General features: G+C 38.5%; 1 protein-coding gene across 1 annotated transcript; it reads right to left on the reverse strand.

The window, feature by feature from the left end:
- LOC107097830 (zinc finger protein DPF3-like) lies at positions 1 to 25,193 on the reverse strand. Its single transcript, XM_015395141.1, has 10 exons — positions 25,109 to 25,193; positions 11,777 to 11,937; positions 7,608 to 7,715; positions 4,796 to 4,923; positions 4,300 to 4,395; positions 4,092 to 4,152; positions 3,691 to 3,732; positions 1,886 to 2,023; positions 346 to 459; positions 1 to 203 (listed from the first exon to the last, which is right to left on the reverse strand). Exons 1-10 carry the CDS (start codon positions 25,138 to 25,140, stop codon positions 43 to 45), a joined length of 1,041 nt encoding a protein of 346 aa, XP_015250627.1. The 5' UTR covers positions 25,141 to 25,193; the 3' UTR covers positions 1 to 42.
- Between the last annotated feature and the right edge of the window lie 294 nt (positions 25,194 to 25,487).

Consider the following 25,487-nt stretch of genomic DNA (forward strand, 5'->3'; position numbering starts at 1 on the left):
ATATATTTAAAGAAAAAAAGTGTCAGTTTAAATCTAAGAAGTCTATCTGTGGCGGCTGGATAATCCGTTGCTATTTGCGGCTGGTTCTTCTAGCTCGTCATCCTCAAAGCCATGAAAGGTGGAGGTGTCACTCTCTGAGGTGGTGCCAAAAAGCTCCTCGGCTGCAGTAAACTTGCCATCCTCCTTCTCCTCCCCACCACCGGCTGTCATACAGGACAGGAGAACAATGGAGAGGGAAGACACGGATTGAGGAAAGGTTACTTACACATACCATCCCGAGTACATTGAGGAGGAGATATAGCAAATTAATGTGGGCATGCAGCACAGAGGCGTGAATGAACTTACTTGTGCATCGGCAGGCTGAGCAGGGAGACCCAGATTTACCCGTTTTCCTGTTTGCTCCTTGGCATTTATTACAGTAGATGTTGGGAATGCTGGTCCCACCGGAAAGCTTTGGACCTTAAAGAGAATTCAAGAAGAAATTTTACTCGATCAAGATTGACTTTTCTAAATACATTCATCCTTTTGAAGAACTTAGCACTTTTCTTTATGAAAAAAAACTCACTTTGTTAAATACTTCTCTCATCTTTTTAAGGGATGTTTCTTTAGAAGCCCATTTCCATTAAGGGGGAAAGGAATGTGGTTGGTCGTAATTTCAAAAGTCATCATAACAAGACAATTTAGACTCTTTTCTTGTACATTTATGATTTAAAAAATGAACGTTTTTTTATTTTTTACTTTTGATATACAAGATAAACATAAATTCATTAGAAATAGCTTAATTTGAGGAAATAAAACTATTTTGGTATAAAAATTCATAATCATGAGATACTAATTTAGAAAAACTTACCTTTGTCAAAATAGATGTAATCATTAACTATTTTGATTTTAAAGTGATTGACTAAAAGCCATATTTATAAAAACATAGTACATGACTTCTGACACAAAAATGACAATATCATTAAACAACTGTTCCTTTCTGGGGTCCTGTAGGGTGAGTCTGGTCCTGCCTACCCCTGCTATTGAGCATATTTTCTTTCTGAACCAGCTTTCTAAATCCTTTATATATCAGCATGCCGATAAATACATACCAGGGGAGTTTGGTTCCAGGTGCTCACGGATACACACTAATACTAAAAACTGAACCGCAGCTACAGATCTATATCATCCTAAATAACATTGAATAATCACCATATGTTTTGCCTTAGACAAGCATGGATATCTAAGGGATACCCGCTATTTTGAATTTTTTATTTCTTTTTAATGTTTACATTGGTTGTGTTCTTTTTGCTGTAATGCTCGCTGTTTTCTGTTCCTCTCGTCTCATACAGGTATGGAGGCAGACTTCTAGGAGTTATGCTATGTTTAGATTGCATGCTGCAGAAGAAGCGCGTTTTAAGCAGCAGGAGCAGAACGTCTGACGCGTCTTCACGTGCGTGAAGCAGCTGCTGGAGTTGCAAAAATTGAACTTTTGCTGCTCGACGTGCCACATCAACAATTCAAAGAAGCTGATCTGGGAGCTGGCAGGGAGAGAGACACGGCAATGCTGGTGCAGATCGCTATGATCACTCCTCTGAAAATATGTTCGCTTTTATTATTCTGTTTTATTATTTGTTTTTTTAGTTGCGGTCCAGTAGCTGAAGATATTTTACTCTGACCTGTAAATGTTTAAACAGCATAAGTCGTAAATGACCAGAGCTGTTTTCAAGATTTAAATTGAGTCTGTCGGCACTTTGAAGCTAATCCTGTCTTGGTGACCAGCGGCTGGAAACAACTTCCTTAGTTATAATAAAAGGTGTGCAAAAAAAATTTCACAGTTTAGTTTCTAAAGACCTAATAAATGAAAACACAGGTGTTCTGTAGCTAGAGGTTTGAGAAGGCTTACGTTTGTGCCTGTCAGTCTGTGGTGCAGTGGGAGAGTGGGACACCACCGTGCTTCTCTCCCCAGTTCTGTCCTCCGCCAGGTGGGAATGAGTGTAGTGGTAACTTAGTCCTGTGCGGTTCCTGTATCGCTTTGTGCACACTGCAACAAACAACAGGAGGGCCTTAAGTTTCACAGCATTGTATTTATCTTACAGGTATTGAAGTAAACTTGTCATTTTCTGACTGCTCTCCATTATTGCATCTGCAAATTACTCAAATAAAGTTATTACAGAATGGAAACTTTGTATTCTAAACATGAATCCAAAGTATTTTATTTTTTAAACACACAAAAAGTGACTCAGATTTTCAACAGCATGAGCATTTCTGAGTAAGCATGGGCTGAAATGACATTCTCATTGTGTAATAACCTGGAAAATATCAGGGCGTCATAGTATTTACAGTAAAAGAATGATATCAAAGATACATGGTTTAAATTATTTGATTCAAAGAGGAGGAACAATGAGTACTATGGTCACTAAAATACTGTATTACTGATTATGATGGACACAGAACAGAAACTGTGAAAGTTTCTGTTCTGTGTCCCAGAGGTAGGAGGGAGATGCAGAGGTAGGAGGGAAAAAGGAAGACGGACAGAAAGAAGCATCAAGAGTGAAAGAAAAAAGAAAGGAATGAAGGAAGGATAGATATGCGGAAACAAGGGCGAAGATATTGGAAAGAAAGCAATGACTCAATAAGGGAATTAAGAACTTGTCAAAGCAAGAAAAGAAAAAATATACAGGGAAGGATGGACTGAACAAAGTGGAAGGTATAGAAGGAAGCAAAGAAGGCAAGGGGAAAAGGGAAGAAGGACAGGAATGAGGAAAGAAGAACACAAATAAGAAATGGAAAAAGGACAATTACAGAAATGAGGAGACACTAGATAGCATAGGAAGGAAGGAAACCATGGCTCAATCAGGACACCTCAAATAAAGCCAAGTGTATCACATTTAATACATGAGTTTTTAAGACTTCTGTATCATAACTGGGATGTTTTTGTGCTTGAAAACCCAGACTTACCCAATCAGACACATGTAGGGAACAGAAAATGTGTAAAACATTACATAGAAATGCTTAATGTATCAAAATTGATGCAAATAAATGCTCTAATTTAACTTATTCAAAAAGTATTTTTTTATCTATTTCATTTGTCAGAAAGTTACTTGACAACTCTAATAAAAGAAATTGAATTTTCTGTCAATTATTCCACAATCTTTAAAGGGTTAAACCAGCGGGAGTGCATCAGTGGTCATCATAACATGTGCTAAGTGAATAGAGCTAGTAGCCAGGAAGGAGATAAGATGCTTGCTAGTTCCCATTTATTTAGCATAGGAATACTCTGTTGCTCACCCATGATCCTTTGCGGGACCTAAGCACAACCCGCATGAACTCATGAAGTTTAACACAAATACATTTTTCTTCTCATGTACTTGATGTGATGCATGCCAATATAAAAACCTTTATTTGTTTCAGGTTTAATAATGGAGAACTTCAACTAGAGTTAGAAGCTACAATCTAGGGTATTGCAATGAGCCATTATCTGTAAACTTTAGAAGCATTTGCTCCAACACACCCTTGAACAAACATTTTGATGACAATTTCTTTTGATCCAGATATGTTGGAACAAAATGCTTTGTGGCTTTGCTGTATAGGCCTTGGTATACCATCATATTTGTACTCTGCCTACTCCCAAGCAAGGGAAAGAAAACATACATCTCCCAAAAACACAATACTTCCAACACAATTAAAGGAGCAGACAAATAAAGGTACCTGAGGTCAAAGACTTTGAGTTCTGCTTTTGTTTGTATCTGTCTGAAACAAAGAACAATGACAGAGAAAACATCATGAAAAAGTGTGTTATACGAGCAGAGCAGCAACAACTGCAGGAAAATCCAACACCCTCTAGCTTGGATTTTCCACATGCAACATGCATATGCAGGGTCACCTGGGGTGACAGTGAGACGGGTTGCCTGGTTACAGCTTAAGGTAAATATCCACAGACGGCTACATTAAACCTGGGATTTCCAGACATTATCATACAGTAACCACTGGCACTTTTTACAGGGTTCCTTTAAAAAAAATTTAAAACACTAAGATATCTTTCACTAATAACACACATTTTTTGTTCTCTCTAAAAATCCAGCAGAACTCTAAAGATTTTCTCTACTTACTGTCACAGACATATGGCTTATCATCATCCAGATCTGTCCTCCTACGGCCTGAACCTCGGCCCTGAGCAGATGAAAACAAGGAAAGCGTTTTTACCGATTCCATCAAACACATCCTACCATCATCAGGGAATCACACAGACTTTAAATGATTACAGTATAAAACTGCCACTTCAGTAGATGATTACAGAGGGCCCTACAAGTCACTTACTCTTCCCTTGCCTCGATGTCTCCTCTTGGGAGTGTCCGCCTCATAATCATCGTCATCATTGAAAGCGTCTTCTGCTGCATCTGCTTCCAGAACCCTCTGAAACAGAAAGACCTGATTCAGTCTGAAGCCAAATTAGTTATTTAAATCAGCCTTTAAGCATTTCTTAAATGAGTAGAACAGCCTAACAGATTCCTATGTTTGCTGTAAACAAGCATGTTTCTACATGCTTCTGGTGGAATGTGTGATAGTAAGATAAGTTCTTGTTTCCTGACTTTTAACTAGAGCCTTAAGTGAAAGAATGGAGAAAAAACACTAAAGCTTTGTATTTTCCTCTATTCCTGAACTCAGTATTTTGCGGCAACTGAATGTTATACCAGTTAAAACTAGTTGGGAGGTATTTCACCTTTCTTCTTGGCTAATAAAGATGTCAAGTTAGTTGGGGGAATTTGAGGGTTCTGCCACATGGAGCAAAATCTTCCAAACTAGCAAACCTAACCTGAATCTCTAACAGGCTCTCCTCATCATTCTTAGAGTTGTTCCTCTTGTCCAGACCTTCTCCTCTCAGGAGAGCCTCCAAGGTGGTGCTCTGGGTTGGCAGAGCTTCTTTGGACATAAGGCTGCCATCTAAAAAAAAGAACATAAGAAAGATCTTATAAACTCATCTAATCAAACCGATGCAATGCTCCAGCTGTTGTTATTAGTAAGGACTGAGTTATCATAATTACTGTTTTCACATCAGTATAATAGATAAAAAAAACATCATATTTTAGGTAATTGCATAAAAGAGTTTTCTTTTTTCAAATCAACCTAAACACCTGCAGACAAGGCACCCTGTAAAGGTTTAGATAACCCACTTTTTCACATTACAACCACAATCGTCTATTTATTTCAGTGAGCTTCAGAGTGAGACAATTATAATTCGAAAACTGTCCCATTTATATGGATGAATTGAGCTTTAATGTGATAACCCTAAATAAAACAAATATGAAGTCACTTAAAAAAAAGCATTAGTATTTTAATCCCAGTATAAACGCAGCTGTTCTGGGAAGGTTTTAGGTTTGTAAAGGAATATTAGTGAACAAACAGCGTCATGGAGACCAAAGAACACGGCAGGAAGTTCTGAAGAAGTGTAGTGCAGAGTTAAAATATGAAATAATATCCCTCAGCTTTGGCCTACTTATTTAACACAATCCACCGTCTGAAATGAGAGAAAACCAAACTACTTCAGGGGACCCCCAGTTCAACTCGGAGAATCTGTTAAAACAACAACTTTGCACCAAATCAGGCCTTTATGGTATAGTGAGAAAAATTATTTGACGAATGACAACTACGAAAGGCCCTGTCTGCTCTCACCACGAGCTTTAGGAGACAGCAATAATGTGGAAGAACATGTGCAGGTCAAATGAGATCAAAATGAAACCTTTTTGCATACATGCAAACCGTCCCCAGAGTAAAACCTGGTGGTGGCAGTATACCGTAGAGAAGCTTTTCCAGCAGTGACAGAGAGCTGCTCAAAGTTGTTGGGAAGATGGAGGAAGCTAAATGAACCCTGGAAGAAAATTGTTTAGAAGCTGCATAAGATTTAAGGATTAGAAGTAGATTCAGCAAAAGGACCAAAATGCATAGAATTAAAAAGAAAAGCCTTTAAGATTAAACTGTGTTCATGTGTTGGAATTGCCCAGTTCAGTTCCGATCACTTCACAAGTTTGTAGCTGTTTTTCTATGTCAAATAAAAACAAAGGTTTGTTGCTGTGAAAATGTGAAAAGGACAGAATATTTTGCAAGGTACTGCCTTTTCTCCTTCAATGAGCGGATGAACAAACACTGTAGAAGGCGAGCAGGTTCTGTAAAGCAAACAAAAGTGTGACAAGCAGCCATATCTGCATGTCTAATTCACACAACCTCTTCCCAACAGAGAGCTGTGTGATCTTTCGGTTGGTTTATGAAGAGTAGCCACTTCAAAGCTCAAGTCGCCTGCAATCCACACTCGTTTTCTATCGACTAAACAAACTAGAGAGGCGTTCTGTTGAATGTCACACCTGAAACGCTGAAGAAAAACAGGAGTGTGCAGAGGTATGAAGCAGACACAAAAGGCAGGAGTAAGGAAAGCATCTTTCTCAAACCACGTGGCAGCAGCCCATCACCATTGTGTCTGCACACGTTGACTTTCAACTCTTTGCGACGAGACAACCACCCCCCCCTCCATGCTCACCCGTTCTCTCCCTCCCTCCATCTAAACCCAAGGGAGCTGGGGGGCTAAAAATAGAGCTGGAAGCAGCCTGCAGCAGGGAGCTGATTGTGCATGCAGCCCCAGTCTCTTTAGCACACCATCAGTCAGACAGCGACACAGACTCCGACTGCTGCCCTGTAACGGCCACCTCAGGCCACTTGCTCTACGTGCTGCACAGAGGAGACGCCAGGTTCAATCAGACTTCGTTCCACCTCTGCTAGGCTCTCGCAGACAGCACATACGCCAGCCATTGTTGTTGGAGAGGGGAAGGGACAGCTGGGTGGTGGTGGCGAAGCCTAAGCCAGAGTGGGAGCAGAGGAAAACAATAGACTACAATGGGATGTGTTTGGGAAACAAAGGCTCAGCTCATGAGTTATTGCTAGATTTTGCAAACCAATTCCATTATTTTCCTCACTCTTTGGCACTTCAAAAATAAATGTATTGGATCTAAGATGTGGCTTCTAAATCATGGTAATTTGACAGATTTTTTTACAGAAGCAATAGAAAAGATAAATAAAGATCAGTTTGTGGGAAAAATTCCTCACATCCCACTAGATTTAGGAACAGAAGGGACAAGATACATCGGCTCCACAACAATGGTAAAAAAAAAAGAAAAATACATGCAATCATGGAATAATGAGACAAAAGCCATAAAAAACAATCAAAACATTTGGAGAATAGAAAATATGCAGACATGTTCTGTAGAAGACTAGGGAAATGTGAGTGAGGTGTTGAGAGTGGAAGCCAACAGAAGGTTAAACTCTATTCCCTAACATTTATTAAATACTGTCTGATGTGGCCAACCTCTGCCTCAACGCTTCCAGCGTAAATCTAATTACATGTTCTACTTCTCCCAAAACAGGTTTACCATCCGGCGAGAACGCAGACATATTTTATTTATCTTGTGGTGGGGGAAAAAAGGGAAAATATCCTGTACCCAATCTGCTCTATATGCTGGGAACATGATATTGCTTCATATGAGATTAACACAAATAATCTGGAGGTTCAGAGTAGGTTGTAAACCAGGCAGGGGGACAGATATGGATAGATAGGTGGAGAGGAGGTGGTGGGGTCTTACCAAGCTGAAGGCCATAGATGCCCAGGCGCGGATCGTTTGTGTTGTGGAGTCGCCTCTTCTTCCTCCAGCAGCGGGCCGGGTATGTGTACATCTGCCCTGCTGCAACACCTGCCAAGTTTTCGCAATGACACACACAAGCACAACACTTTATGCACTTCATATGGGATGAATATAATCCAGAATATATCCGTTTTTAAAGGAGTTGTGAAAACTCAGAGAGACGGCAGAATAAAAGTTTTTTTTTTTGCATGAAGTCACTGAAAAATCACAACATCTGGTCAATTATTTATACTTTTTTTTAAGGGCTGGATTATAATTCAATATCAATATACTGTTGCCACATGCGCTTCCATGATGAGTGAATGCCACAAATTCAATGACTGGATCCAATCAGCTGATTTTCCTTTGATAGAAAACTTCTAACTAATCTATGACTCGACGCAATCGTCTCTGTAAAGATGACGTTTTGTAAATAAAACAGATTTGAATTGACCAATATACATCTCAGTATCTGTTCATAAAATAACATCAAGCTATTTTCGATATTTTGTCTACAATTAAAGTATTTGTTCTTGACTGTTTTTTATGCATAGCTGATTCAAGCTACGGTAAAAGAAAAACAAACAAAAAGGTGATAAAAATTGAATTAATAAAAGACATTGTCTACACGAGAAAAGACGTACTACCATGTCCAGCAGAAGTAGACTGATCAGTTGTGGTTAGTCAACCTAAAACGCAGAAGTTTTAGCCACTGAATAAATTTTTCTGTTTTGTAAGACCTGTCCTTTGCAAAAATCGTCCATGGAAATGTCCCAGATTTTGGGAAAGATTTTTTGAATGTTAACCATTATTAAAATAACCATGTAGAAAGCATGCTGGGTAAGAGCTGGTTGCGCTGCTGTTGATGTTTAAGTCAAAGCAGAGGAAAAGCTCGAGCTTGATACCAGGATATAGAATCTGTGCGTTGTTTAATTTTGTTTTGATTGAGCTGCTATATCTAGTTAGGAGCAGTTTTGCAAATTTATTAAAGTGACTTCTGACCACAGTATCTCAGGCTTAGGTTTGTTTATTTTTAACATACCAAAGTTGAATTTCTATGTATTAACTTGTCTCTGGAGTTTTAAACAAACGATTCACAATAACTGGTTGCTGGTCTCCAGCATTCTGTCCCCTGCACCTGACTGAGGCAGATTTTTGCTCTGGCCCAACAACGAGTTGGTGCTAAGATGGTGCCTGATTGTCTGCCATTCCAAGAGAGACTAAGACTTCAAGGATGAACATATTGCAGGGAACTTGTTTTGTTTTATCCCATTAAACTGCTAACCTGTGTGTTGTGCAACATGCTGGATTTGGAAATGCTGGCAGACTTCCGGAAATCTCAGAGCTAAGCTAAGGACCTACACTCTCTAGTGAACAGAGACTGCTGAAGACCAACATAAATATCACCACTGGAATGATTCGTTTTCTTTGTTTTTTAATGTGACATTATGTATTATCATTAGTTCTGTGGACAATATATATATATATATATATATATAGTCAACAGTAAGGAACGATAAAGATATATATATTTTTTAATGCAGCTAATTGAGTTCTTTAAATCAGAATCACTTAAAGTTTAAATAGAAAACCACATACTTTTGTACATTTTATTGTATGTACAAAATTAAATACATCACAGGTGAAAAAATTTCCATCATTTTGTTGTTTATAGCATAAAATAACTTACTAAGATAGCAGATTAAGCTAAATTCCTCATTCAGTCACGAGACCCACTGAGGCGCTGTAGGATGCTGTGACGTCAGTTTAGTCAGGAAATAGTCATTTTACATAGCGAGTCAATATTTATTTACCTTTGTGATGGAGTTTTTATCCTTTAACGAGGACGAATACGAATATTAATGCTCGCTGGTTTAATCACCGCTGCTAAATATTCTTTGAACTTATGCAGAGCCGTTGGAAGTTCATCATCTTTCAGAACATTTTCTAGATGGTGCTGTGTCTTAATTAGTTTAAACCAGATTCTAACTTTTTGTTTGAAGACGGGATCACAGGATTGGAAATGGTTCTGTGGTGGCTGTGTTCAGTTCAGTTGGCAGCGTGCTGCTGTGGCCAGGCGTGAAGGCTGGCGGTTAGTATTTGGGCCCTGTGTGCGATGCTGGCGATTCGGATTAGCAGGCTGTGCTGTGCTGCTTTGCCAGGATGGGGAAAGTGGTCCCTCTATAATCCAATTTCAGCGAGTGGTCCAAGCATCACATCCTTTCTGCTGTCCGGGTGGGAAACTTTGCCCTTGGGATGAGCTTATTACCCGGTTCGGCTCATGGCTCCGGTCCGGTGGGGTTCGAGCTCTGGGTCTCCGCCTGAGGTAACCGTTATCCATCATGGTTCTTGTTGTTCTGGACCCCGGACCATAATGATATGGAAATCCATCTGGAGCTGCAGCTATACTAAACTATGCATCTAACCAGGGTTTGTTCGTGAAATAAAATATTTCATAAAAAAATAAACAATGCTTTGAATCAACTTTATTGCCATCAGGCACTTTATTGAAGCTATACAACAGAGAAAACGAGCCATGACAACTTTGGTATATTGTAGGGATGCACGATATTGGGATTTTGGCCGATATCCGATATGCCGATATTTTAAAACTCATGTAGCCGATAACCGATATCGATACCGATACCGATGTTAAAGCTGGACAAAAATAAGTAGTCATTGAAAATAGCAGTTTTGTTATCCATTTCTGACACTTNTTTAGACTTTAGAAACTCAGAAGCTGATCAAATATCGGGTTAAATATCGGTGGGGTGGCCGATGTCCGATATTCAGTTTTAAGGCCGATACAGGCCGATACCGATAGGGGGCCGATTATATCGTGCATCCCTAGTATATTGAATCCAAATGATGCTGCAAGAGCAGGATTGAACATTAAAGAATCTGCTGTGGTGATATCCGAACATAGTTTGCTGTATCAGCTTGGAACCACAGATTGGCCGCTGATTTTTGTCTAATCTATTTACTTTCAGCATCGAAATTTGACGCAAAACCGTGTCCTTTGGATAATCAAACATTCCTTTTCCCAATCCAAAGCCATTCCTATGATTGGCAGCAGTACAATAGACCATTGTAATGACGTTTTAACAATCCTTTCAGAGTGCTTAACAATGCAAGAAGTAGTGTTTCTATACAACCGCTGCAGGGACGTTTGATTACACTGACGTCACAGCTGTTTTTCATCACGTTACTGCTCTCACCGCACTCGCAGATCGCAAGAGGCGCTCGGCATATTGTAAATTTCTCTCCATTTTTATTACTTGGAGCATTTTTTGTGTGATTTTGACCAGCCACATAGAGGAAAAAGAAAGATAATCTACCATCACACACAATAAAATTGCTCTAGACGCACTTGTTTCTATTTAAACTTTAAAATAGATATCAGCTGGTAAAAGGGTTGTCCAAAATGAAAGGGGAACATCTGTTTTTTTTTTTTTGTTTTGTTGCAGTTTTAAGAGATTTTAAAGACTAGATGGTAAAAGGTGCACAGTAAATCCCTGCATTCCGATATGCAGAATCAGTGTTGCAAATAACTGCTTGGATTGCAGTAAGTATTTGCCTCTTATACAAGTAAATTTATATCATTGATGCCTGTGACAGATGTGTTCATGTATGTTTATTATAAAAGATAATGAAGAACACCAAAAGACCTTTAGGCAGATCCAAGATAGCCACACTGCTGGGAATATCTGATCGGACTAACCACTCTGCAAGTTGTATCACAACAGCAGGATTTATTTGAGCTTGTAGGTTTTTCTAAGCTCTATCGCATCTGGATCTAATAAAGCATATTAAAGAATTCACTCTTACAGCTTTAATTTCCTAACTCTTGAGGTAGATTGCAAAACTTCTGTCTGAAAAAAATAACACATCAGCCTTCAACATTTTGATCATAATAGCAGGTTTTCTGACTATGGATAAAGTTATACATCATTATTTTTTGTATTTTGCTATGTATACTGAATGCAATCTATTCACTAGAGGGAACAGCAGCATCCTGAAAATAAACATGCATTCTGACCCAGAGCAGAGCGCATCAGGGCTGACATTAGCCTGTACTTTCTGTGCCTGCTTGTGTATCTGCTTGTGTAGGTGGGTGTAAGTCATTTTACCAGGGCTTCGGTGGTGGCGCTCCATCCAGATGTAGCAGTTGTTCTGGGCAACGCCGGTCTGAGAGTCCAGGAATGGCAGGCGGACGCTGCGTTCAGCACACAGGCGGGCATTGTAGCTGCGGCACTGCTCAATAGCGTCCTTATAGAACTGGTCGCCCAACCTATAGCAGGGAACAGTTGCAGAGGAAGGTTAGAGTGTTGTGCAGAACACAAACAAGCAATCTTTTTCCTGAATGAGTGGCTGGTAATTTGCTGCTAGAACTGATGGGTTGATGGGTTTCTGCAATATAAGTTTAAGATTTTACAAGATTTTTTCACAACTAATATGATTAAAGTCTTTGAATTTATAAAACCAACTATATTCAACAAGTAATTTACATTGAACTGACTTCAGCAGGTTAAACACGGCTTTGTTAAATATAGTTTGTTTTCTCAGCTTGGCCATGTGACTCCAGTCCATTTAAAATCAATAGTCACCAAGAATGTTTGGAGCTTAATTTCATAAACCAGCAAGAAGAAAACAAGTTATCAGAGAAGAATCTTACATGGAGACTGAATGTCTGGCTTTAAATTCCTTCTGTTTACTAGTCTAGTTCATGGGCTTTGTAGTTTTGTAATGATGGCAAAAAGCCCTACCCAAAACAAGAGCTTTTGGTTTAAATCCCGGCACTCAAGAAAAGAAAAAACACAACCCAAAACAGTTGATGCAAAAACAAGAGAATCAACAAATGTATAAATTGAAAACAAATAGAAACTTAAGACCAGGTATATAACTGTAAATATTTATCGTATTTACTTTTATCGTGAATTTTCTTTTCACTGATCAGTACAAATGAGAGTTGGCTGCTGCTCAGTTTACTAGGATACTGCTTAACGGGCCTCCGCCACGTACTATGACTAAGAATTACTAAACCAGGAGTTACTAAACCATTGGTTACATACAAAAACATTCTGATAAAATCGTGGTACAATATTAGCATATCATATTTAACATTTTGTTTTCGCTGTATGTGTTAATAAACTTAAAAGATGACATTTCCATGGGTATAATATTGTGCAGTGAGTAAAGAAGTTATTTCCCCAGCGTGTGAAGAGAAATAGGAAAAGTCCGAGATGATGAAGCATATGGTTGGTTTATTTCAAACAAGATAAAGGTGAGTGACTGCATGGGCCGGTTACATGCATCGAGGTTTTAAAAAGACTAGGAAAACCTTTTTTAATCCCCACTAATTAACCACATTTCAACTGCTATGTTCCATCAAATTCTCATGCAATAGACAATAAATAAATACGAAATTTAGCTAATTTAGAGCAAATTAAAAACACGTTTCATTTTAGCAATGGTTGATAAAATGGAAGGCTGTTATAAATGATGTGAAATGTTATCTGGAAACATAGAGAAATAAATGCAATTTTAATGAGAATATACCCCCGTTAAGCACAATAACTCTCTTTCAGAAAAGCAAATGACACAAGCATAAATATCTATTTTTGAAATTAAATAAGGTATTTTAAATTTTGATGTTGCCATACACCCTTTTAAGTGCCATACTTTCAAATGAGCAATAAATATGTTGTTGCCAGCACAATATGCTAAATAAAAGCACACTGATTGTCAGGAGGCTGAAATAATGCTCTTACGCTTCTACTTTGTGACAAATTTCGCTATTGAGATGTATTTCCAGATAGTAAAAACAACATACCTTTGACAGTAAAAGAATGTCCCTAATCAAAATTTGAATTTAATAGTTCTATTTATATATCATTCAAAATAAAAAAATATATAGAATCGACATATCCATGCAGGGTCAATGGGGATCAGCTTTAATCTTTTAATAATCAACCTATTTTAACAGCAGCAGGAATAAGCATTTCTTTCCTGAGAGTGCAATATTTTAAAAATCCAAATTGTAATTTCGGTCTATTTTTCTTCTTAGGAGAATCTCCTCAACCAGAGTGTTCAGATCTGTTCTAACTTCTAATCAAACCGTTCAAGTTCAGCTTTTCTCCTGCACCCAGTCTCCTTCCGGGGATAATTTGCTCAGAGAAATAAAATGGACCCCTTAACTACCGTATGACTCCTCTGCTGCTCGCATCACACAGGTTCAAGATATTATAACCTCTAGATCCAATAAGCTATGAAGTTATCCATTTAACCGACAAGCAGCTAAAACTCTCGGTTAAGTTCCACTGTTCTTAGTGCCACTGAGAGTTTCGCATTTCCACTGGGTTTCAGTGTCAATATTCAGAGAGAAATGGAAAGGGGGTGGGGGGGCTATTTTACATTCAAGCACTCAATCTCTGCCACACGCCTGGTATGGTAATTAGCCTACTTAATTAATCTCAGCAGAATTCTTTGCACAAGGGCAGGTTCTGATTTGTATGAGAAAGACAAAAAAAGGTTGAAAGTTATGAGGATGTAGATTTAGCCCATTTTTATGGTTTGTTGTTATATTACAGGGGCCAAAATGACACATCAGAACAAGTGTTTATAGTGGGAAATCCTCCATGTGTTCTTAATTAGTAGGATGGCCATTTCGAAGTGAAACTAATGAGCGTTTGGTTCTGAGTCATTCTGTAAATCTAAAGCCAGGATGTAGAAAGGTAACTTTTTAACATCCAGTATGCTCTGATCCTGTTAAGGAAGACATCCTTGGTCCTTGTTAACTAAAAACACAGAATCAGAAACAAAGCAGAGTGTCTTTGTTACATGAGAGAGGAAACAGGTACAGAGGAAGCACAGGGACAAGGTGAAGAGGCGTGAAGATGAGAGGAAGAAAAAGGAGGCGGCAGGAGACGTAAAGCAGCAAGCAGGAAGGTCAAGACAAAAACACATGGCCCTGTGTCCACTTTCCCACATTCTTATCTAATGTTAGGAGTTATTCTAGTTACTCATCACATCACATATTTTCCTGTTTTTATCTTAAATACAACAAAACCACATTTTTTTGCAGCAACCCACTTTCAACATTTAGACTTAACAGCTCAGATATATCCATTAGTGGCTTTATCACCGACTTCAGATAAAAATTTGACTCATAAAAATTAAACCTGTCCAGATGAACCATAAAATATGGACAGTCAAGTTTGTACCAAGTGTTAAAATGGACCTGTTCTTTACAGTCATCTACAACTTGATGTAAATTAGACATGAAAAAAAAAACTTTCCCCCTCAATTTTGACTTAATGTGTAAAAAAAAAAAAAACACCATAAAAAGGCTCCTAAATCAGCTGTCAACGAGTAAGTACCCCATTTAAGTAATGACACAGAGTTACCTCGTGTAGCAACATCTGGCAGGTAGATCCTGCTCCATCTTTGTTTCTAGTAATAATAATAGAGGTTCAGGCGGCAATTGTCCTTTATGAATGAAATTCTGTAAAAACTTCATGCTGTTTTTTCAAAATCTTGGTAAACATTAAAATTTGTTTTATGAATTGAAATATTCAAGTAAAAAAAAATACAAAAAAAAAAAAACAGGAGCAAACATATGGAGTGATTTTTCTGCCAAAATGTTGTGTACAAAAATGCATGTTGCAAATGCATAAAGCATGTTTCACACAAACATATCTTATCACACACAAATAAACATGTTGCACTCAAATAAATCTTATTGTTCACAAATAAAACTTGTGTTACAAACGTTTTGGCAGAAAAATCACTCCATACAACTTTAAAAAGGCTATCATTTTTTACAGCATGACATTCTTCTGTAAATCAATCGAGTTTTGGACTTGTAGAAATCAATCATGTTATCAACTAACATGCATGAACTGCAAAAAAAAAAAAAAAAAAAACCTGAAAGTACAGATCCTGAATTAAAACAACTACTGAGCTTGACTACAGCTAACATCGGTACAAGGCTGTAATTAGATAAACCTTCCTGAAGTCTATGTGATGCCAGGAAACTTCCCATCACTCAGATGAGAGGCACGGAGGGTTAGATAGGGTTGGATGTGTAACGAGGGAGAGATGAAAAAGTGGAAGAAGGCTGCCTATGCGATGACACGTTCTCCATCAGAGCCCTGCCACTTCAAGCAGCAGGTGCATCAGCTAAGGTGAGAGATCCCTTTGACACCTGTAATGAGTGACAGGACCTACACACCCAGTGAACCAGGAGATGAAAGATACCAAGACCAGCTCCAGCTTTAAACACCCATACGTGGGGGTTTACATTTCTTTTCTGCCTTTTTTTTTTTGAAATGTTCAAGCAGCAATGAAGCTAAAAAAAATAAACAAAAAAAGATAATCAGTTAACCTGTTAACTGGCCAAAATCACCACAAAGATACCTGAAAAAAACATAAATCAAATCAACTGCTTTTCTTTAAAACCTTGGAGGGTCTAGCCTGCCATATAAAACCATAATGGCTGGCTGTAGTCTCATTGTGGCAGTATGAGGCTGCAAATTTGCAAGCATTTGGTTAAACACTGATTATAGATATAATACAAGCACATCATTTTGTGTTTAGATCATTAGAGTGAAGCAACAGTCCAAACAAAGCGATATGCAAGAGAAAAAAAATGCTAGCAGCTAATCTTACATAATGCTATTCAAAAGCTTTTTTTTTTTTTTTCCCAAATTATGAAATATATATGAAAGCGAAAAAAGGGGGGATCCGGGTAGAAAAAGGGTCCCAGCGTTCTTGTGCAACACTCACAGTTCCTGATGCTTGTTCTCACACTGTGTGGCCCGACGATGCAATCTACCTGCTCAGACTGCAAGTCCAAAAAAACACATCAGACTAAGAGCCAAGAGATGGCGCTGGTCGGACTAGTCAATCTGGAAGAAGAACTCCCGTGTGCGCACATGCGCAATGCTCGAGGTTCTGGTAAATCAACTCAAAGACGCTTGTAGCTCTGCTTCAACAGCAGGAGCACAAACACCTTATGATGGACGACTGAATTTCAAACATTTGATTTTCTCCCAAAGTGCCTCTATTAAAAAAAACAAAAAAAAAACCTGGTGAAGTAAAAAGTCATGATCCGTTTGTTTGATTTTTACCCGTATTGTTTGAGTATATATTGCGTAGCTGGATGATTTTTTTTGTGCATGTCAATATATCTTCAGTTCCACTGAAGAGTGCTGTTGTCATAACCACCTGGTAGCCTTAACTATGGAGCAAAAACTGGAGGTAGATTTAATTTTTTATAGTTTTTACGTGTCCCTGTGCAGCACTAGCTGGATGGAAACTGTCCATCTCTTGTCCTCGATTTCTCTTTAATATCTAAGTACATTGGTTTATATAAAGATATACATACATTAGTCCAATCAGCTTTCAAGTTTCCCCCTCTGGCTACATCCTCATGTCTAAATATAGCAGCCTCTTGTAAAATGCCATTCTCAGGAACTTAAAACAGCACTTTAAACAATCAGTGGCACAACACACCATTGAAATCTGAAAGGTTCACCTACAGTATTAGTAACGGTCACTCAGGTTTGCTGCCCAATAACAGACTGTTAGAGTCAAGTTTAACCAACACAATATGTTGAAACAGGTAAGTCAGCAGCAATAAAAAAAAAAAACACAAAAAATAACAATTTGAATGACTCACACCCACTTGTCAGTTTAAATACGCTTTTTGAAATAAAGTGGCTAGAATATCCTTTTGTTTGCAAAATCTTTGAAACTGTACAGTTAAAACTTTAGCTCTAAAAGGAGTATTTTGTGAACTGCTCTTTAGTTTAATACATTCTGTCAGTCAAATAGTAATTAGGAAAAAAACAAAAAGATGAGAACGTGTCAGAAACATTTGTTCATCTTTACCGGTGAGAGTGAGCAGAATGAGAGAGAGCTAGAGTAAAAGCAAATCTTGTGGCCAATGGGGCCTCCACTATCAGCTTGTTTCTGTCAACGGTTTGCTGTGCCACATGGGTGCATCCATAATGTGAACATGTGTCAACACACATTTTGCATATCTGGCAACACAGCACAGAGAAAGGACCTGCAGTTGTGAAACGTCCAGAGTCTATATTAAAACACCCTCAAGAGATTTGACTTAAACACTCAAGACATAGCTAGAAAATCAACGCTAATGTCTCTTATGTTCTCTTTAAGCAGGTTTCCTAAATTTGCAGGTGCATCGTCGCTTCACAGGAAGCCAGAACCACCACATAACAAGTGAGGGGGAGGGCCTGTACAGAGTGACTGCATCCTGACAACAACCTCTGATTACACCAATCCGAAACAGCACAGTCTGGGTGAGGGCAGGAGCAAAACCAGACAGTACACCTCCACATCGCTTAGCAAATAAACAGCAGGCCTGACTCACTCAAATTCTACTCAACCCTGTTGACAAGGAAGTCTTCAAATGGGTTGATGCAGTTTCAGGAGATTTGCGGATGAAAGATAAGTCCAGTCAGTGGAAAGCTCTAGCTGTGGCTCACATTTTAATGAGCAATTTTACAAATTAAATATCCCAGACTCAATTTTAATCAGCAGATTTCGGGGATTATCGTCGTCCTCTTCAAATACTAAGGGGGGGCGACCTCACACAATCATGCAAGTTAGGCCTCATCAGCTTCTTCTACAGGAAAAAATGAAAAAATAAAACCGACATTTCATTTCCCTAAAGCGAATCTCCTTAATACAAAAAAGGTCAAAATGGTCCACGGGACCAACACCCAATTAGTGTCAAGTGTGACTAATTATAATCTGACAAACGTGTGAAATGAAGTCAGAAACCCAAGACAGAGGCTAATTATAGCAGATTGAAACACTTCATTAAGGACAGCTTATAGCAAGGAGACATTTATGGAGAGAATTTTGTTTCAAAATAGATTTTTGTCTGTGTGTTAATTTTTTGTAATTTGTGAATAACATTATGGAAATAACTTCAGGTTCTTGTAAATATGTATTCAAAAACAAGTAGAAATATGATGAAATCATAAGGACAAAAAAAAAAAAAAAAACACTGAAACTGGTATTTATGAATTCATAAATGTTCCTACACAAACAAACATCAAACTTACGTACACAAATCACACATAGAACACAGAGAGAACTCAAAGATTTGTGTTCACATGGTGCGTTTAAATGCTGGTGGAAAGCTGGGTCATCTGAGTTTTTTGTCAAAAATGGGATACCTCAGCACTCCTTAGTCAGAACACAAACAACTACATCTACTTTTTTATTATTCTATTGTTTCTTATTTACATGCATTTATGAGCTGTACAAATATGCTTCAAGGAATTGAAGCACCAGAACTAAATTGCATAAATTAGGCAACCTAATTTTAATAAAGTTTGAAGTATTTTTTCGTATCTTTTTATTTCTTTGAACCAAAATTTTGTGTTTTTCTATAATAGATTCCAGGATATGTGTGACTCACTGACTCCAGATCTGTGTAAAATTGTTCTACTAGACCGAACAAAATAATCACACAATTTTAAGCCTTTTCAGGTTTTTCTATTCAAAAATTGTGATTTTTCTCCAAAAGAAAATCAGCTCCTCCAAATCCAAGTCCATGGTTCTCGACCAGAAGAAGGTGGCTTGTCCCCCTCAGGTTGAAGGAGAGTTCCTGCCTCAGGTGGAGGAGTTCAAGTATTTTGGGGTTATGTTCATGAGTGAGGGGAGAATGGAGCAGATCGATAGATGGATCGTGCTGCTGCTGCTTTAATGCGGACGCTGCCCCGGTTTGTCGTGGTGAAGAGAGAGCTGAGTGAAAATGTAAAGCTCTCTATTTACTGGTCGTCAATGTTCCTACCCTCACCTATGGTCATGATAAAATCATGTCTAAAAAAACAAGATTCCAGACATAAGCGGTTGAAATGAGCTTACTCCACAGAGTGGATGGTCACTTCCTTAGAGACAGGGTGAGGAGCTTGTTCATGGGGAGAGGTTCAGTGTAGAGCTGCTTCTCCTTCACATCGAAAGGAGTCAGCTAAGGTTAGCAAAACGTTCCTTAAAGAAGATGTTTTACGAAATTAAACCAGGTGAAACTCAAATTTTTCCACTTAAGGAGTTCTAGATAGAATATATTGACAGTTAAAAAAGATTTTTATCTTAAATCCAAAACTTGTACATATTTTTTTTCCACAATTTTGGTATAATTACTGCTCTAAGTGATTCGCTCTGTCAGCTAAAGGAATGTTTTAGATTCACTCTACTCCAGTTAACAATTAATCAATTACTAAATAAGTTGAAGATTATTTCAATAATCAATTCATCACGATAAACTTGATTATTTGTTTAAGTCCTAATAGGAACCTTCATGAATTTGGAAATATCAGATTTATGAGCGTAGGTTTATTTTGTATTAATAATTTCATTATATTTGCATTTGTTTTTGAACAAGCATTTACAAGCAGCTGAAGATATGCACAAAATGTTATTTACAAATTACAAAAAAACAAAAAAAAAAAAACAAATCTAGCATTACACACACACTCCATAGACATTTTACGTCAGAAAACAAAAAGCCTGGTGGGACATACAACGCTGAAACAGTCAAGCTAAATGACAAGACACACTTTAAAGAGGTCATAGAATGATTCTATAGGGTATTTGGTGCTGGTCCTCAACGTCTCTGAATACGGTGTGTAACATTGGTTGGGCTGAAAATGGTATATTTGTTCTATGAGCCCTAATGCAAGCCTGGTTAAAAGCCCCAAAATGAAACAACAGGTTGTCTTCCTTTTATGGTATGCTCATGAATATTTAGATGAGCTGTGTGCTGATTAGTTGGTTTACAATGATCAAAGATGCATCATAGCAACAGGCACTCACTCACTGAAATATCACAATTGTTGACATGTTCTGCTTTTCTTACCTAAAAAAAATGTCCGGGGGGAATTTTAAAATCATCCCGGATTTTGGTCGACTATAGTGCGAAACAACGCAGTCGAAAACACACCGGGTACTCAAACCGAGCCGTAAGCTCCGGGGAAACCTAGCGGACAGGGGCAGGGAGACAGCGGGGGATGGAGCGACAGAACCCGACCCGGTGACGGTAGCCTGGACACCGGCGGCCCTGTGCTTCCCCCCACCTGCCTCACCAGCGCCCCCTCCTCCAGCTGAGGATGGGCGGGTCATGGCTCTCTGCTGAGGTCCGGTCCAGTCAGCAGCCCAGCAGTCAACACTAAAGCTGTATGTACATTTCGGGGCGTTACAAAAGTACAGGCCAGAACCAAATAAGGCACCATCCCCTAGTTTACGTCAACTCCGGGCTTCATTTGGATTCGCCTGTTTTATTGTGGAAGTTTGGAATTGTGCAACTTGCATAGAAAGGAGGCGTCGACAGGGTTTGAACTTCTCTGTACGTCCATTTCACTCACTGAACCATTGTTATTCATCTATGACAATGTAAACTTGGTTTTGCATTCTATGACCCCTTTAAGATAAAGGTCCTCATTAAAAACAGCTAATTCTTAAGAACTGAATGGAAGCTGTGATTCTATGGTGGGCAAAATGGAAACATTGCAGAGATCCCAGGCTTTATTTCATTTTGCATATTTTATTATTCGTCAGCAGTGCTTCTAATGAATGGTCCAAGTATGGAGTAGTGAGTCACTGCCTCCACAGTGAAGAAAAAAATGCATGTAGGAAACACAATGCAAGGACAAAAATCTAGACTTCATTTCTTCAGAAAATTGATCAAAACAATCAACATTAAATTTGGAGAGAATGTATATGAAGACATCATATGACAACAAAAAATGGCCATGAAGGAACACATCTTCAACAGGTCCTTCATTTTGTTACAATTTTTGTTTTGCTTTTCCTTCCTTGTTTTAAACATTCATTATTAATAGATATGTAAACTTCATTGTTAAATACTTTTCCTGTTTCCATCATCATGCTGGCGCTTATATCCATTGGAGGAACTTGCAAGACAAACACGTTTATCAAAATACCTGAATATTGTATTGACTGCACCAGGCCATGCCAGGTGACCATGAACATGCCTGTTTTTAGGTTGTTTGGGCCACACTGAAAACTCTGAAAAAATTTTTATCAATAAACACACTATTCTAACAATTACCAGGTTGGTAGGTTGTTAAGGGAAGATGTATAAGCTGGGTTCCTTTATCCCAAAACATAAACCAAAAAAAACAAAAAGCTATAGGTTGAATACATGCTTATTTTACCTTACCTTTATCTGATACATTTTTTTTAAATGATATACCCTGTAAAGTGTCTTAAGATGACATGCTGTGAACTGGCGCCATAAATACACTGAATTGAATTAAATATACAGTCCATTTTGAAAGACAAAAACCACCAAATTTAACGATGCTTGTTAATTACGTAAAAACTAGAACATTCTCCATAATAGAGAGTTAGAGAGTTAGTCAGGAATTATAACTGTACAAATATTTATGCCAGTAGCTCACTCTTGTTGAATACCAGAGTATTTCATACTTTCCTATGGAATTATCTTGCCTGTTGGGTTATTATATTCTATTTATCTATTTTTTTATAGATCGGTAAATGTCTAATAATCTTAAATTTAAAAGAGCTTTTAAATTATGGAGGAGTCAATTTTGGTAACGTTACACATGATTAAAGTGGAAAGAGAGAGTTGAAGTAAGCATCCAAATCAATGCATGTAAGCAAGAAGTTAGCACTTTTCCACGCAGCAGTAGCTGTAAAGTCCTGTTACAATGGACTCTGAACAAGCAAGGTTTCGCTCAAGCAAGCTCACTAAAAACCAAGAAAACCCTTTAGGGTCACATTTACATGCTTCTGGTTATTTTAAAGGCGAATCCAAATAAAAATCGCAATTTTGGTTTGAAAAAAAAAAAACACGATTTTTTTTTTTCTGAAAAAAAAATAAATAAATAAATCGTTCAGCCCTGACAAACTGATTTCTCTGTTTATCTGATTTTTATGAAATTCGCAAAAGTGCAACAATCACTTGCACTTTCATAAAGCTATTTGATATTGAGTTTAAACATCCAAAGTTCTACGTTGCATTTTAATAATAGACAAAAATGATTTAATTGTTCTCTATTAATAAACGGTGGGCTTTGTCCAAATTTGTCCAAGTCTAGCATCAAGTTAAACAACTGTTATATAAACCTTGAATGATGAAAATTACATGCCTAGTGAAATTAAATGCAAGCAAGAAGCTACATGTAAAGTTATACAGGAGTCAAAGAAGCCATGAAATTAACTGCAGGATTTGTGGTTGTTTTGTGTCAAACTGTCAAAGATTTGGCTCTTTATACAAACTAACACAAACCAGAACCCCACTGTGTGATCCAGAGATAGGATCATAGACATAGGATGCAAGCAATGGCGTAACGAAACAACAATAGGCCCGTGAGCAACATTATCTAGTTAGGCCCCATATGAAGTACAATAAAGTACCTCTTTTTGGTATCCATCATCGCCAACACATTGTACGTAACGGTTATTGTTATAATCTATGCTCTGGATTACCCATAATTCCAAGTCGTATTGTAAAAAAATAAAATACTCAAATACATTGTTCTTTTAAGATCTTTATTGCGGTTTGAAACATATGAGTGTGTTTTTTACCAGCCGTCTAATGAACTAAAAAAAGTTATTAACACTAGCGTGGTAAACCAGACTAAATGGGAGATTAAATGTGTAATTTAGTCTGGCCCCGATTAATGAGACTTCGGAAGATTGTTGATGAGAACAACCCGTTGTTTATCAAACCACTGTCTGTGCCTATTGGCCAACGCTCGGACCAATGAGCGCGACTGACTGTGACCTAGTAAGCGCAACAGAAAGCTGGTAGGGGAGTGCAAACAAACAGCCTGTCGGTAAAACGGCGAATACGTCCTTCTCAAAAATGAATGAACGTAGAGCCTCTTCCTGCTCACGTTTCAACAAAAACCCCAAGTCTAACCCTTCCAAAACTGATTCCAAAGCTGAGTCAAAAATCGGCATCAGAAACCTGCTGCTGCCGCAGTGCACGCTACTGTGTCATGCAGCTTTGTCGTCACGCCCTCAAAACCCTGCCCGCTTTGCATCCAGACATTCAAAAAATATCTCTGCGTTGTGATTGGCCCGCCAGATTTAGGGCCTGAGGCATTGATTGAGGCTAGACCCACTCGCAGGCAAAAATGATTATGGCCGCTGGCGTGTGGGACTAGTTTACTAGTCTTTATTAACACAGTAATTAAAAGTACCACTGTCTGCTTTGCTATTGGTGTTGTGTTTAAACGGCTCATCATCATGATGAAATCTGCCATGTGTTGGATATATATAAGGTCCAGTCATCTGCAAAGATATGTCCCAGTTCACAATTGCGTAGGAGGCCAACCAGGTGTCAGTGATGGGGCCCCAAAGAGATCAGGAGCCCCTAAGCAACTTCAGTCTCTGCATACTGATAGTTATGCCATTGGATGCAAGGTACCTCTGTCTGTGGAGGAGCAGATGGTTCTTCTGCTTCAACCCAGCACTTCCTCCCAGTTGGAGCATCTCTCTGACAGATGGGCCCAGGATCCTGGACCAGGCTAATCTCTAGCACTCCTCCACTTAAAGGCACAGTGGAGCTACAGCTCTACCTCCTCAGTCCCCACAGAGCCAGGATCATTAGGACACATCAATAAAGCAAGGCTCTTACAGCTCGAACGATCATGCATTTAAAAAGGTTCCTGAATTATGCTGCAGTTTTGCTTTAAAGGACAGAAGCAGGAGGCTAACTGCTTTCAGTTATCCCACAGTACTAACATTATAGGGAAACAGTACAGCGGAACAAAGGATAAATATCTGGAGAGATGGATTTCCTTAAATTCAAGGATGAAAAATAATTTTGCACACGTGACTTCATCGTTCAATTTCAAACTGAAATTACTGTCACTTGTTTAAAATATATGAATTCGCCAGTATTGCTTTCAAATACAAAATGCCTCCTCCCTTTCTTGCCCCCTCTGCCTGCTTGAATTGCTCTGACAACGTCTGCGCTCCTTGAGAGCCAAAGTTGATATGTAGAAAATTCCTACAACTATAAACGACTTTGGGAATGCCAGGATATATTCCTCTGCTGAGCCAGTTCGAAGTGAAATCGGCTTTTAATCATTCGCCGCGGCCAATCGGCACGTTGTCGACAGTTTTCAAATATATTAACAACCCAGGAGAGGCGACAGTCTGCACGAAGCGAGTTGAGGAAAAGCCCCCCTTAGTGCCGAGACAATATCAAACAGCCGTAGCTTATCTTGGAATTTTAATGTTGAAATTTGGCAGATAAAAAGAACAGCAGAGGGCTACTTTGCCATGAAAGAAGTGCAGAAAATACACCCAACGTCGTCTGCCTCACACAGACGGCTGGAAATGACGCACACGGACGGACACGACCGATATACTGAGTTGGCAGCAGAGAAATTATTCACAATTTGATAAATGTCTAAGTTACTTACGCTTTCAGTGGATTCTGAATGACAGCCGCCATTTTGCTACAATAATGTAACGCAATATCGGCGTCTTGCAGTTCTGAGGGAAATCTAGGGAAACTGACCAATCGGAACGCGAGGCGAATTCGTGGACCAATCCCTGGCAGGCGTGAGCAGATGGGGCGTGGCTTAAAAGGGGTAAACTGTCAAAATTATTTTAAAGGGTTTTCCCTTGTATTTATGTTGTACACAACTGAATTTCAGGACATTTAAAGAGACCATCACTGTATACCAAATGCTGACTATGGATTTTTTGGTGTGGCAAAATAGCACAATGTAAATAGCAATAGATGTTTATACTCAAAATTGTTTTATTATGTACTAAAATAGGTATAAATCATTTATA

Source organism: Cyprinodon variegatus, unplaced genomic scaffold (assembly GCF_000732505.1).
Source record: "Cyprinodon variegatus isolate N-32 unplaced genomic scaffold, C_variegatus-1.0 Scaffold727, whole genome shotgun sequence".
Taxonomy (NCBI): domain Eukaryota; kingdom Metazoa; phylum Chordata; class Actinopteri; order Cyprinodontiformes; family Cyprinodontidae; genus Cyprinodon; species Cyprinodon variegatus.

What these genes read in the sequence shown, in the direction of transcription:
- LOC107097830 (XM_015395141.1), bottom strand. Translation starts at nt 25,140, where the DNA reads ATGGCGGCTGTCATTCAGAATCCACTGAAAGC. An exon ending in CATCTATGGCCTTCAGCTTG is followed by an intron (nt 4,924 to 7,607) that starts GTAAGACCCCAC and finishes TCTTTTTTTTAG; the next exon opens with ATGGCAGCCTTATGTCCAAA. An exon ending in GACATCGAGGCAAGGGAAGA is followed by an intron (nt 4,153 to 4,299) that starts GTAAGTGACTTG and finishes TCATCTGCTCAG; the next exon opens with GGCCGAGGTTCAGGCCGTAG.